Below are 13,995 nucleotides of genomic sequence, written 5' to 3'. Positions count from 1 at the left end.
ATGCGTTTTAAATTATATCTTAATTTGAGAGAGAACATGGCACAACAGAAGCCCATGGCTAACGAGAATGGAACCAGCGCGAGTGCTGTATACAAAAGAACCGTGTGGACTGCAGACAGTACAGGACTCAGGGAGGGCAATGGAGGGGGGTTGGTAGTGGAAAGCACAGAGAGCTAACCTACTAGACCGTATTTGTCAAATACACGTGAGCTTGAATTTCTGTACTTATGTACAAGAGTTGTCTTTGGAGGAAACAAAACTGCAGACTTAGCTCGATGGATACACACAGCCCAGAATTAAACTGCACAGCGACATTTATTGTTTCAGCCTGGAAAAACATCCCTTTTTTTAAATTTCACACAGCAAAGCAAGTTAAAAACTTCACTCATCAAATAAATGATAATTTAAACAAGAACTTGCTAAAGAAACCTCATCACAACAACGTTTTAGGGCCTGATCACTTTTAAGTCCATGGGGCCATTAATGAATATCAACCAAGTGTCTCTTGTATAATCTGCAAGCCGTTTTTCCTACAACAAGAAGGCGTAACATGTTTCCTTGACTCAGGTGATACATTTAGAAAAGAAATCATGATTTTTTTCTTTTGCTGTAACAGGCAGACGCTGCAATTCTCGTTGTGATCAGGAAAGATGGAACGACTGCTGCCCTTCTCTGGCTGCAATCAACAGTTTCTCACGCATTATCTCAATGCTCGAGTAGTCCGGCAACTTAAGATAGTTCACGCACGTCATGACAGAGGGCAAGAAGTCATCGGGGTTTTCTGTTGATTCGAATGTCTTCCGGACAATTGTCAAAGGTGGATTCAAACTCCGGAAGCCTGATGAAAGGGGAAGGAAGAGAGACCAAGGAACTTAGTAAGTTTGCAGGGTGCACACGGCCAACTCAGAGGAGAACATTTTCTTAGCTGGGAGAAGAGTCTGCCTGGAGTCCCAGACACACCCTTCTGCTACTCCTACCAGAAAACACCACACTGCCTCGCTGTATGGGGTTAGCACACACACAAGGTGCTCGTTCTTGCTTGCTTGGCAATTAAATCTACACATTCGATACATGTTTAGTGTATGGTGCCTAGTATCTGCTTTATTTACCATAAAAAGCCCTCGCATAATATGGAGGCAAACAGGTCCTTAGGCTTTCTGAGGTTTAAAACAGAGTACCAATTCAACTCCTGTTAGGACTGACTCGCTGCTGGGAAAGTAGACTTTACAGTGCATTCTCATCCATTCTCATCTAAGAGTTTGTAATGTTCAAATGGCCTGAAGATCCGAATTTTATCTAGAAAGGTAGCGTTATATGCTCATTAACAATCCTACTTCAGTGTGTTTAAGACAGTCCTTATGAATTTCCCTGCTGGCGATGGCTCTCATATACTGCAAACAAGGTGAACATTTAGAAGCATTATGATACTAGGGTAACTAAGAGGCCCTGTAAGTACAGAATATCCTGCTGTTGGTAGTGACGTATCGCCTGTCTGCCTGTCCGACACACACACATACCCACAGAGCAAAGGCATACCCACCTCCAACAGGCAATCTTGGGCTACCTGTCACAAACTGGAGAAATAACCTCTGCTGCTCATTATCAAAACTACTGAGAATCTCAAACAAGAACTTCACAGCCCGACTACAACAGAAATAAATAACCACAATTATTTCATCATATTAAAATACAGTTTTGAATCACCCCACAATGCAGACTCTAATTAGCTACACACTGTAAAAATTTAACTATGAATATCTATGAATTCACATTACAGTGCACTCTGAAATCAAACTGGTTTCTGTTGTCACAGCTGGAATTCAAATGTTGTAACAAGACTGGTTGGGGATTGTACAGATGTCTCCGTATTACTACACAGAGAAGTGCGTAATGGGGTGAGACCTGTGTTCCCTCCTCTCCCCCTCCCTGTTCATTTCTGCAGAAGTGCTTGAAAAAGAAATCTTTGGGTCCTAAGGTCTTAACAGAAATGAGGCCAAAATATCAGAGTCTCTCCTTTAAAATAGGTAGACAAATTTAGGGAGCCTGGGTGGCTCCGTTGGTGAAGCATCTGCCTTCGGCTGAGGTCATGATCTTAGGGTCCTGGGATCGAGCCCCTCAAGCAGAGCAGGGATCCTGCTTCTCCCCCTGCCCCTCTCCCCGCTCATGCCTATGCTCTAATAAATAAGTTTAAAAAAAAAAAAAGAATGTTTAAAAAATTAAAAATATAATAAAATAGGTAGACAAATTTGAAAATGTTTATAATGTGTATACATACACACACACACACACACACACACACCACCAAATTCTTGACCGTAAGACAAAAAACCAGAGGATCCCACTACTTACCTGTCATGAGTATAACCATGATCTGGCCTGCAGCATTCCATCAGCGTCTTTGCATCCCAAGTGTCTGCTTTACTGCCACACAAGAGCTGATCCAGCTGTGTGTTTACACAACGGTAACAAATTACTACAGACATAGCTGCATAACTGAGTGAAAACTCACAGGACATGTTGTTTTGCAGTATGCCAATATAATATAGGTCTACATGTGCCAAATAAAAATATCATTTTCAGCATCAGAAAGTTCTGCCTAGGACCTCTTTTTATACAATGTGCTCTTCTACTGTATTTATAAAATCCATCTCCTCTTCAGCTGCATTAACAGGTACCCTGCCCATCTGCAGGGACTGGGTCCTAGAGAAACCTTTTATCGCCAACAAAACTTACCTGAGACAAACCCTTGGTTTAAGTTTTCCTAACTCTTCTCATGCCTTTACAGGCTTTCACTTGATAATCTACTTCTAACCAGGCACAGATCATAAATCCTGTTTCCTAGAAACACAAGGGTATACAGTAATGGAAGCCAAGACCCAGACTACTGAGCTGGAGAGAGAAGTGGGAGAAGCAAGCAGAAAGGAGATGCAGCAAATGGGCAGCTTGCTCACTTTGTAAAGCGAGGCAGAGGGTTGCCAGATGGTGGCTAGGGAGGCAAGGGGACCAAGCGAGCCATCACAGGAGGCACATTAGAAAGCAAAGAAGTGCTCGTGTCTCCTTGGAAAATCTAGCATCAGTTTCAAATTAAACCATCTTTTCTCTGGTTAACTGTCCATCTGCGGAATGACTGCGTACCTTAAGAAAATCCAATTCAGGGCATATAAAATTTAGTATCTACTATATGTCACCAACTGTCAGGTACTTTATTTTTATGCACCCTGTTCAGTAAGATGGAGGTTATCGCAATTTACGGATGAGGCAGGCAGATCAGATACGATGACCTAGATAAGGTCATACGGTTAAGCGGTGGGGACCAAAATTCAATTCCAGGAGCAACACTTGCTGCTTTCAATTCCAGGCAACACTCAGAGCCTCAAAGTGTCAGGTACACTGTAAGTAGCAAATCAGAGTGGACATAAAAATCGTAAAGGAGATTACAATGCCAAGTCATTCAAAGATAGCTGGATTCAGCCGGTAATAGGGGTGTATTCTAAAGTTTCCACTCCAACAATAAACACAAGGGATTCCAAACTGTCGCTCCTTTCTATGCCATCTCATCACTAGCGAGTGGTTTTTCAGACTCTTGTTGCACTTAAGAAGGCTGGAAAACTGCACATATGCTCATGTCCTCCTTTCTCAACAGTACTTGCAACACTTCCTTAAAACTTCAAGGACTGACTCCAATCATAAAGCAATGTCTCACCTAATCCAGAAAGTTTAGATTAAAAAAAGAAAAAGTGCACCCTCCTCTGTGTCACTTTCACTACTGTGGACTCAGGGTCCTCCTGGCCAGCCACAGTCCCGCAGACACCTGCATCCCATTCCCCCCACCCCGGGCAGCACCCAGGGTCAAGTGACAACGAGGCTATGTGCTCACCATTCACACACAGATGCCACTCCCTAATAGTTGTTATATTTAGTATTTATGTAATATAAAGTTTTACATTTATATTATATTATACTTTGTATTTAATACTCTTCTTTGTTCAGGAAATGATCTTTCCCAAACCTCCCACAACCCCCATCCCACCACCCCTACCACCCACCCCCCACTTGGTTTTTGTTGTCTGCAACAATCTTTAGCTAGATGGCAGAGAGACAGCCCACTAAGACAACTACAGATACACATGGAGCAATGCAGCAATGCGCATTTCCTTCTTTTAGACATAAGCTACTCACTTCTTCCGGGTAGAAGTACTGAAGATGACTAAGTGGGAAGACGGATTCAAATCCATCTCTGAAGGAATCGAATTGCCTGGAAACGCCTTCATTTAGTGCCCAGAATATAACCAGCTGCAAAAAGAAAGGTCTTTTAGAAACTGTGACAAGATTTCATTTCTCTTTCCTATTCAGTATGTGGCAAAGTACAGTGAAATATACTTCCTGATCACTTAAAAGAATGAAAAAGAAAAAACAAAACACAAGTTATTAAGTCTCTAAAATACCTCTCAGAAAACTGCATAAAAGATCACTCCCATCAACTTCTACCTGGGGCCTGGCCACTAAGAAAATGTAAAACAACAACAAACAAACAAAACAACCCATGAGCATTTATATTTAGTGTATTTTTAAAATTCATTTATGTAAAATCCCGATGGCACAGAATAGTACCTTACCAGATGAGAAGCAGATTAGAGTTTCCCAAGAGGACAAAATGTTAAGAAGTAAAGCTAGTGTTTCAAGATTCACAATTACCAACTATTAAGTGTTTTGAATTCTTAATGTGAAAATTTTAGATCTAAATCCTGAATAAGTTCTTAGAAGCCAACTCCTCTGCTGTGCACCTTCACTTAGAGAAAGGCCAACTGTGGAAATGCAGTCATGTGAAATTGCAAAGTAACAGAAAGCATCTGTTATTGGTCCAACATTATCTAGTCATCAGTGACTCTGGCTAACCCACTGGATTCAGGAAGTACAGGACATATTCAGATAGAAATGGAAACAAAAACACAAGCATTATTACAAATTATTTTCAGAGAACCTTAATGTGGATGTTAACTCATCATTTACCAGTAGGCTAAAATGTCAGCTTTCTCAAAGTGAGGAAAAGAAGCAGGTAGTATGAGCAGACAGTCCTCTGAATATTAAAGGGAGTAGGTATCAGTCACAGAACTGTTGGTGACACTAAATTAATACCTGAAGACCTCTACTCTCTTTCTCTACCAGATGAGGAAACCAGAGCCAACATTTTTCAGAGGTTCTATCTAAAATCCCACTGTAGGTTGCTGGAAAACCCAAGTCTGGGTGTAGATGATATCCTATCTTGAGCCCAGTGCTCTTCCCACTTAGGTCAGAAATAAACCAAAAGAAAACTTTTCAAAAAGTAGTAATAAAGTCTATATAGGTTATAACTTAAAATAGAATTTCTTTTCAATACAAAATAGTTTTCCCTAGCAAATATAGTCAAGAACCATGAATTATCTCAAAGTCTTTGCTACCCCCATAAACTTGTGTGTGAATTCTATCAAGTTAGCTACTTTGATAGAAAGACAAAATGCAGTTTAGCAAGAACACAAGTGATGGCTCCTTTTCACTGATTTCTTTTAAATGAAGACAATGTGATGTTATTAGTTATTCAAGCTTGAAGAGAGCAAATCTGAGGTCATGATGAGGCCTCCTGAACTCTCGGCCGCATTCTCTCAAGTGCAGACGGAAGCTAAGGCCTGAAGAAATGGATGTGATGAAGTGATCCTGGGTGCCAAGGGTCTCAGCTGGGTGGGAGAGACCGCTTCCCTGGACAGGCGCTCTCCCTCTCCCCCAGAACAGGGCCAACAGGAAGCCCCGCGGCCCCGCACTGGCCTTCTCCCCGAAGGGCGCCGCAATTACGTACTCTTAGATACTCCTCTAAATTGTGGATGGTGACTGGTATATCCTTTCCTCCTTTTTTCAGTTCAATGTTGGGAAACCCTGGCAGAGTGAAATCCAATCCTAGATCTTCAACTGAGCAGCCATTCATAGTCAGGGTTTCTAATGCATATTGTAGACTCTCTTTGGTCTAAAGAGGGGGGGGATGAGAGATGTCAAGCACAGTCATTCAGTTGGTTCTATGTTTATAAAACAAAAGATATGCTAATGCATGTTAAGGGTTCCTTCCACTCTTACAGTATTTCTTTTTGTGTCATCATCTACACATGAACAAGTCATAGATCACAAAGGAAATAACCTTAAGCACTTCAGAATCCAACTATTTTTATATGGGGAAAGATAAGATCACTTAAGTGTTCCTTCAAAATAAGATGTCTGTCAATGTGACCATATTTCAAATCAGATTTCACAGAAAGTCGTAATCACTTACGTGATGGTCAATTTAAGAATGGTTATAGAGCCAGACAAACTTTTCTTAAATTCTATATTAATCTTAATGAATCCAATTATATAGAGTTAATTACCATTCCTTAGGAAACCATAAACACAAATAATGCATTATTACTTGAGTAAATACAAATAATGCACTAAGGAATGGTAATTAACTTTCTCCCCCCTGCAAAGCTCAAGTCTAAGGAACACCCTGGAGATTCCTCATCCAATGACTTCAGGACTAGCACAACAGCTCTGTATGCACACAATAATGCTTCAGTGAAGAAAGGTTCCAACAAAGCCCTCAAGTCATACTCTAAAGACAACTGTTAAAAGCAATTTGTATTATTCGGTTTTTTAAATGCTTAAGAATATTTAGGCTTATATAAAATATGTATTTTTTTTAGATTTGAAACCAAAGACCAAAAGCAAAACTGCAAATACTAGCTGAAAATGAAGGTATATGGCATAGGAGGAAGAAGCAAAATGGCTTTCCAAATTGGAAATACCTCCAAGTATGAAATTCCCAGGGGCTACACAGTCCAGGTGCAAGAAATTTGTCATTTACACACTAAAGCTAGAAGTCCTGATTTAAAATTAGTCATTTTTAAAAAGGAAATGAGGGGCGCCTGGGTGGCTTAGTCATTTAGCGTCTGCCTTTGGCTCAGGTCATGATCCCAGAGTCCTGGGACTGAGCCCCGCATCAGGCTCCCTGCTCAGCGGGAGGCCTACTTCTCCCTCTCTCACTCCTCTTGCTTGTGTTCCTTCTCTCACTGTGTCTCCCTCTGTCAAATAAATAAAATCTTTAAAAAAATAAAAATAAAGAATATAAAAAATAAAAAGGAAATGAAAGCCATTGAGGATTCCAGATTAATTCAGAATGCAGAAAAGGAGATAGCACTAAGATTAAGGTATAATCTTAATCTGTCCTTCTCTGCAAAAGCCTGTGTTTAGGTCTCTCCTCAGCTTCAGGTGAATCATTTGATGACATCAGAAGGGAGGCCTTTCATTTTACGTTTAAGATATTCTTCAGAAAGACTAGTAATCATCATCTCTTGAATGTTCTCTGCTGGAAAGCTCTCAAAACTGCCCCCTCCCACCTCTCGCACAGATCAAGGTGGTTACCGCTATCCTAACAGAAAGTCTCTTCTCCCACAGCTACTTAAGAAACAGCTTATTTATAAAGGTTTGCATTATAAAATGCTATCATCGATAGGAATCTAGTATAGTGTCCCTGAGATATTTAAAAGGAATTCACTGTTCATTTCTTCAGACTTTACATTAAATCAAAAACTGGTAAGCTTTAGCCCATTTCCCATGTATCTTTTAAGAATTTATACTACCAAGTTTGTTCCATCTGTATACTTTATATGAAGTGAGGTGCTCCAGAATACCAAACACCACCATTCCTCATGCGCTGGATGAAAATTGGTTAAAACAACAGAGCAGTGTCCATGGAATGTGGTTTCTGTGCTATGTATTTTATACTTTTAAATTGACAACATCAAAAATAAAAATTAGATAAAGATTAGAAGAACAAATCTCAAAAAAGAGCTGAGGAAGGGAACAGGTGGCATACTGCAAAATGTGTAAGAGTGACAGCCCCAGAGCCAACAGCCGGCGTATGATTCTAGCTCTCCGCCCACGCTCTGGATCCGTGACCTTGGCCGCTTACTCGACCTATGGCCTTGGGTGTCTCACATAGAAAAGAGGAATAACAGAAATACCTAAGTCTCTGAGGGGTGTTGTGGATTAAATGAGTTAATATACATGTGGAACAGCACCTGAGTTTTACTTTCTTTCCCTTTTTTGGGGCATTATTTATCTAAGAGATGATTCCTAATAAGATCGCATTCATTTTTAAAATTTACAAAGTCAGTAAGCATAAAACTGATTCTAAAAATCCTAAGACAACAGATCTTCTATGGAAAAGACAGACTCGGCCTCTTTTAAGTGCCAATTTCTTTTAATAACCAAACTTATTCTCCAAAAATCACCACCAATTAATAAGGGAGATAAAATTAATTCCCTTACAAATCACCTTCTTCTTTGATAATAAGGCATTCTAAAATCCCCATCTGCTGACAGCTCTTCTCCAGTTTATCAGGAGATGTGACACTTTACACAATTTATAAAATGGGAGTTGATTTAACACTGGGTCACGCTGCCTGCCCAAATATAGCTAATTGAATCTGTGCCACTGTTTCTTAAATATAACTTTGTCTTCTAATGTCTGATACAGAAAAACTATTAATCTCAGATTGGGTCAAATAATTTTTAATCTTATTAATATGTAAAGAATACACATTAATGATATAAAGCTCAAGATTACCCATTCTAATAGAGAAGCCTCAACAGATATTACTAAGAAATAGTGAACACGCACCATGACCTTTAAACTATTTTCCTGAGATCTTTCTAGAAACAAATGGACTGTTCCTAAATTAAGCTACCTTTCTGGAAAAACAATCTGTCCTGAGAATAGTTTTTATTGATTTAAATGCTTACTAAAAAAATTCAGTATGATACAGTATCTGACCAGATACATAATGCCCATCTAATATTTAATAAATAAGAGCCTTATGAGTTCAAGTCAGGAGTGTATTTCATTTGTCAATCAAGAGGTTTATTTATCACCTGCTGTTTTGTTTTTTTTTTTAAAGATTTTATTTATTTATTTGAGACAGAGAGAATGAGAGAGAGAGAGAGCACATGAGAGGGGGGAGGGTCAGAGGGAGGCGCAGGCTCCCTGCCGAGCAGGGAGCCCGATGCGGGACTCGATCCAGGGACTCCAGGATCATGACCTGAGCCGAAAGCAGTCGCTTAACCAACTGAGCCACCCAGGCGCCCTATCACCTGCTGTTTTTATAGGTCATCTTTCCCACTGTGAAATCATTTCAAGTATTCTAATAAAAAAATTAAACTCTTCTAAAATAATATAAGAAGTATATATAAGTAAAGTAATATAACATAATAACTGGGTCAAATATAACCACTTAACAAAAACCTCATCTTGCAACAGTAAGAAACTGATCCACTTGACCATTTCATCTTTTTTTTTTTTTTTAAAGATTTTATTTGCCAGAGAGAGCACGCATGCACAAGCGGGGGGAGGGGGGCGACAGGCAGAGAGAGGGAGAAGCAAGTTCCCCGTTGAGCAAGGAGCCCGATGTGGGACTCGATCCCAGGACCCTGGGATCATGACCTGAGCCAAAGGCAGATCCTTCAACTGACTGAGCCACCCAGGTGTCCCCATTTCCTCATCTTCTAAGCTTACCTGGGATTTATCTTGTTCAAGTCTTTTCTTCTGTCTGACAATGTCTTCTAGGTGATACACTGATCTGGCTACAACCGGGTCAATGTCAAACAAATCATGCGATGTCAGTGAAGTTTCCTGCCTAAGCATCCACTTATAAAAGGGTAAGCCAAGGGGAAGGTCCACCTGAAATGAAATATACAAAATATTCTAACAGTCACACTAAGCTTCTAGAATTGCCTCAGTTCTATAACTGACACTTTACGAGATTATTTACAAAGGCTGAGTAATAATAACCACCCCTCCAAAAAAACATTTTAGAACTGTCTCTCTCATTATACACAATTGTTCCCATTTAAACCCAATTTGGGGCCCCGATATTGTGAAAAACTTAGTACACCAAAGAATCCTATTTAAAAACACTCACCCTGAAAAGCTTATCTATTCAATGATGGACATATATTCTCCATAAGGGCCTCCAAACTAAGACATGTTTATAGGAATCTTACTCTATTTGGGGCCGAGTAACTAAATTCCACTGTAGTTTGTATTACTGCACATTTGGGGGGGGAAAAGAGGTTAAAAAGAACCAACTAATTAAAACTGAAAAAATGTAACTTCTAAAATAACTGATTAACAACCCATTCTGTGGGCACAGCAAAACTGTGAGCTTGGAAACTTGACACTAGATGAAAAAAAAGGTCTTCTACATACTGACCAAGTATCTCAGAAAATGTGAGAAGAGGAAATGAAGAAAAGCCTGGCAACACTCAGACCTCTGTTAATATTTAGTTTACAGGTTATTCTCCCTCTGGCACTCCAATGATGACTTACTGCAGTTCAGCTGCAGAAAGCTCAGGCTTTCCTAAATCAATTAAAAATCTAATAACAAATACTTTAAAACCACCCTTCACTCACGTTGCCTGATTCTCTGGACCCTTGCTACTGAAGAAATGGTTCATAACAGCACTTTGGCATCACCTGGGAGCTCGTATGAAAATGTGGTATCTTTAATGAGAAAAGCAGCAAACAAAAAGAAAAAAGAAAAGAAAATGTGCAATCGTGGGCCTCACCCCTGAGCCACTGAACCCAAATTAGCGTTTTAAATAGACTCTTCACGTAATTCATATGCACATTAAAGTCTGTGAAACACTGTTTTAAAATACAGCATGGAGTGCAGGGGATTAAGATACTTTCAGAGTACACAGATACAAAAACATCGTAGACAAGCAAATAATCCTAAACTTACCAATCTGAAATCCATGATAGCCTTGGCCATTAATTTTCCTAAGAAGCGAAACTTCATCTTAACCTTTGCGATGTGAGCTGGCTTAGCCGTCCTACCAAAGGGAAGCGCAAACAGGCCCTGGAGGTTTTGAATATACTTGGTCCCTTCTTGGCTTCCTATAAAATGAGCAAGTCACAAAACTTTAGATGCTATTTCCGAAAACAAAACAAGACAAAACCTGGTAACTAAGAACATCTAAGAAATTCAGTATTCTCAAAAATCAGATCACGGAATGAAGTCCTTTAGAGCTGGAAGGCTCTCCCTAATTTGATAAAAGAGAAAACAAAGGCTAAAAGTTGAATTAAGGTCAGACACCATGGCCCTCTCCTAGAAATTCAATCTATTTAATGAATTATAAAGGCCCTTTTACCTGATCTGAAAAACACAAACTGACTGCCTCACAAATCAATCTTACCTTTTGGATTGCTAAGAGTCACTTCTTCACCTCTCCAGAGACCCAAGTCAGCTCTCTGTAGTTCCTGAGATACAAGTGCATAAAACTCCAGTGTAGGCCCAAGACCTGTACCAACCTACAGAAGAACAAAAGTAGAACAATTTCAAATTTTCAGAGTTTACGCTGCCTTTTTCTTGGGCCAACCTTTTTGCAATATGGATACTAACAGCAACTGTGTATTTCATGCATCATTCCCCAAACTGTCCTGATGGTGCTCCTTCAGGCTTGGTCGCCTGGAACAAGAACGAGCCACCCTTTGTTACTGCCCAGGACCCTCACATTCCCATCATCTGCTTCAGGCTTATATACTGACGGTATCTGTGCAGCTTTCGCACCCCCGGCGAGTAAGATGGCTTTGTCTGAGGATGGAGCTCCTCCCAGAGCCCCCTTGGGTGAGCTCTTAGCCTGAAACCAGCTCAAATATCATCTCAGGAGAAGCTTCCTGTTTGCCCAGTGACTCTGCTCCTTTTTCTCTAGGACTTGTTGTTCAGCGACTTCTCACATCACATCACACTGCCACAATTTCAGTATGTGTTTGCCATTTCTCCCTCGAGGGCAACTGTAATTCACCTCTGTACCCTCGGGAGTGCCCGGACACACAGCAGCCGCTGAACAGTGGTTTGCTGAATAACACAGGGCTCAGAGAAGGCCAGACCCATGCCAGCACCCACCAGGCTCACTTAGCCTCAGAGCATATGTCGGGGCTTCTCAAGCCCCACGGTGCCCTGGAAACTCCTGAGAGCTTTATCAGTACGTACACATGGAGATGGTGAGCATGTCCTAAAGATTCTTGTTTGACAGGTCTGGTTTAGAGCCTGGGCACTGGTATTTTTAAAACCAGCCTTGACGTGACTGTCCATCTTTGAATGAAAACAACTCCTCCATGATCACGGAGGCATCCCATGTCCACGTTCATAGCCTAGTTATTCCTTCATGTTCTATCAAGACCTACCAGCTCGGACCATAAATCAGATATCCAGCTAACGACAAGTTAATATCATCATTTATAGGCTACATCAAACCACCATCCTGGTCAAGAGAACTAGAGTTCACTTAGAGATTATTCGCAAATAATGGGTATTATTTTATCATTACCATAGTTACTTTTAAAAAGTATCCAAACTAGCTTAACAGATTAGATGCAATCCACCAAATATTTCACTCTAACTTTGCAAACAGTGACATATTAGGCTGGATGTGGTGACACCTTCTGGAACCACCCTCGTTCCCTTTGTTAGTATTCCATAGCAGTAAATGGAATGGCACCTGCATTTGCCCAGGGCTCCAACAAAACCTTGGCTTTTCTTTTTTTTTTTTTCTTACCCCGACATCCCAACCCATCATTCAACACTGTAAGCCCCGCTTTCAAAATATATTCCGAACTGGTCCCTTACCTCATCTACTGCTAGAGCCTCCTGCACGGTCTCTGCACCAACGCTCTCGGCATCTCCTAGTCTAGTCTCACAGTGCTGAGAGACCTCCCATCTCACTCAATGCAAAAGCTCAAGTTCTTCCACGGCCTGCACGACCTCGGTGACCCCTCCCACAGCTTGACTCCTACTCTAGCCAGTCATTGTGCAAAGGGCCAGGGGCTTTTGCTTCTCTGTTCTTTGCTAGAGACACCCTTCCCTAAATGCTAATGACTTGCCTCGGCTCAAACGTCCTCTTAGACCACCCTATCCCTTCTTCATCGCAATCCATCTTGTTTTGCTTTATTTTTCTTCATCATGCGGCCTAACATATACATATGCGTAAGTATGTGGAAAAAAAAAAAAGTTCTGTGATGGTAGGAATTTTGTGGAGGAGAGGAAGGAAGGGAAAGAAGAGAGGCCAAGAGAAAAGAAAAAAATTGCAATAACATCTGATATCCACCAGATGGTGCTTTAGAAACAATTTTTTCCCCTCCCTTTAGCGTAATTACCCTCAGCTAAATAGAAATCACAAATCAGATCAGTCTAATTCCTTCATCCAAGGAATGGGCTGTTATTTCTAAAGGTAAAACAGACTTAAAATATTAAATGGCATGAGTATCACTGTAAACACGTCATCACTGCAAATCTGTGAGGGTGGAAGGAGGTCAAAGCTGATATGGAAATTCACCCCGTACCCTGGGATGGCCAGTGGCCCTGTCATAGATCAACCTGATCTTTTCAGGCATCTCTTCTACTCAGCCACTCCACTAGAAAGGTAGGTACTTTGGTTTTGCTTCGTTTGTTTTTAAAGGAAGGAAAAGTATAAAGCTCTAGAAGTAAAAACACAGAAAAATGAGTTTTGACAACTTGTCTGACTCAAAACTTTTGAGTCTTTGCCTTTCAAAAGCTAACACATACAAGCGCTTAACACATGACAGTGTTCTATTGTTAGTCAATCTACAGCACAGGATGAGAAAGGCCCATCTCTTCTGCCCCTGTTGAGGCATCACCAGGACTTTACAAACCCCCGCCCCCGGCATCAGGGTCAGTCAGCGCTGATGCCACCAGGCTCCACAGTCCACACTCTCAACACTTCACCCGCCCGAAACTTGGTCACTCGTAGCCCCAGCCAATCCTGGGGCTTAAAGACTCTCTGAGCCCAAAGACTGGTTTACCAATCATTCCCTGTTCAAGATGGAGCCCATTTGGATTTTTTTTTTTTTTAAAGATTTTATTTATTTATTTGACAAGAGAGAGACAGTGAGAGAGGGAACACAAGAAGGGGCAG

General features: G+C 40.8%; 1 protein-coding gene across 8 annotated transcripts in view; it reads right to left on the bottom strand.

The window, feature by feature from the left end:
* Positions 1 to 296: 296 nt before the first annotated feature.
* The window catches only part of TRIP12 (thyroid hormone receptor interactor 12), an 88,612-nt gene continuing 74,913 nt past the window's right edge, over positions 297 to 13,995 (bottom strand). For all 8 annotated transcript variants that reach the window (XM_081813449.1, XM_081813445.1, XM_081813447.1 and 5 more), the window contains exons 34-41: positions 11,257 to 11,371; positions 10,803 to 10,957; positions 9,575 to 9,739; positions 5,831 to 5,995; positions 4,180 to 4,293; positions 2,350 to 2,444; positions 1,541 to 1,644; positions 297 to 838 (exon numbers count right to left, since the gene is read on the bottom strand). In XM_081813449.1, the coding sequence (XP_081669575.1) occupies positions 642 to 838; positions 1,541 to 1,644; positions 2,350 to 2,444; positions 4,180 to 4,293; positions 5,831 to 5,995; positions 9,575 to 9,739; positions 10,803 to 10,957; positions 11,257 to 11,371 (1,110 nt within the window). In that variant the 3' untranslated portion in view covers positions 297 to 641. The remainder of the gene's footprint in view (positions 839 to 1,540; positions 1,645 to 2,349; positions 2,445 to 4,179; positions 4,294 to 5,830; positions 5,996 to 9,574; positions 9,740 to 10,802; positions 10,958 to 11,256; positions 11,372 to 13,995) is intronic.

The sequence above is a fragment of the Leptonychotes weddellii genome, chromosome 3 (assembly GCF_054177405.1).
Source record: "Leptonychotes weddellii isolate Sample4059 chromosome 3, ASM5417740v2, whole genome shotgun sequence".
Taxonomy (NCBI): domain Eukaryota; kingdom Metazoa; phylum Chordata; class Mammalia; order Carnivora; family Phocidae; genus Leptonychotes; species Leptonychotes weddellii.
This window is presented reverse-complemented; position numbering and strand designations above follow the sequence as displayed.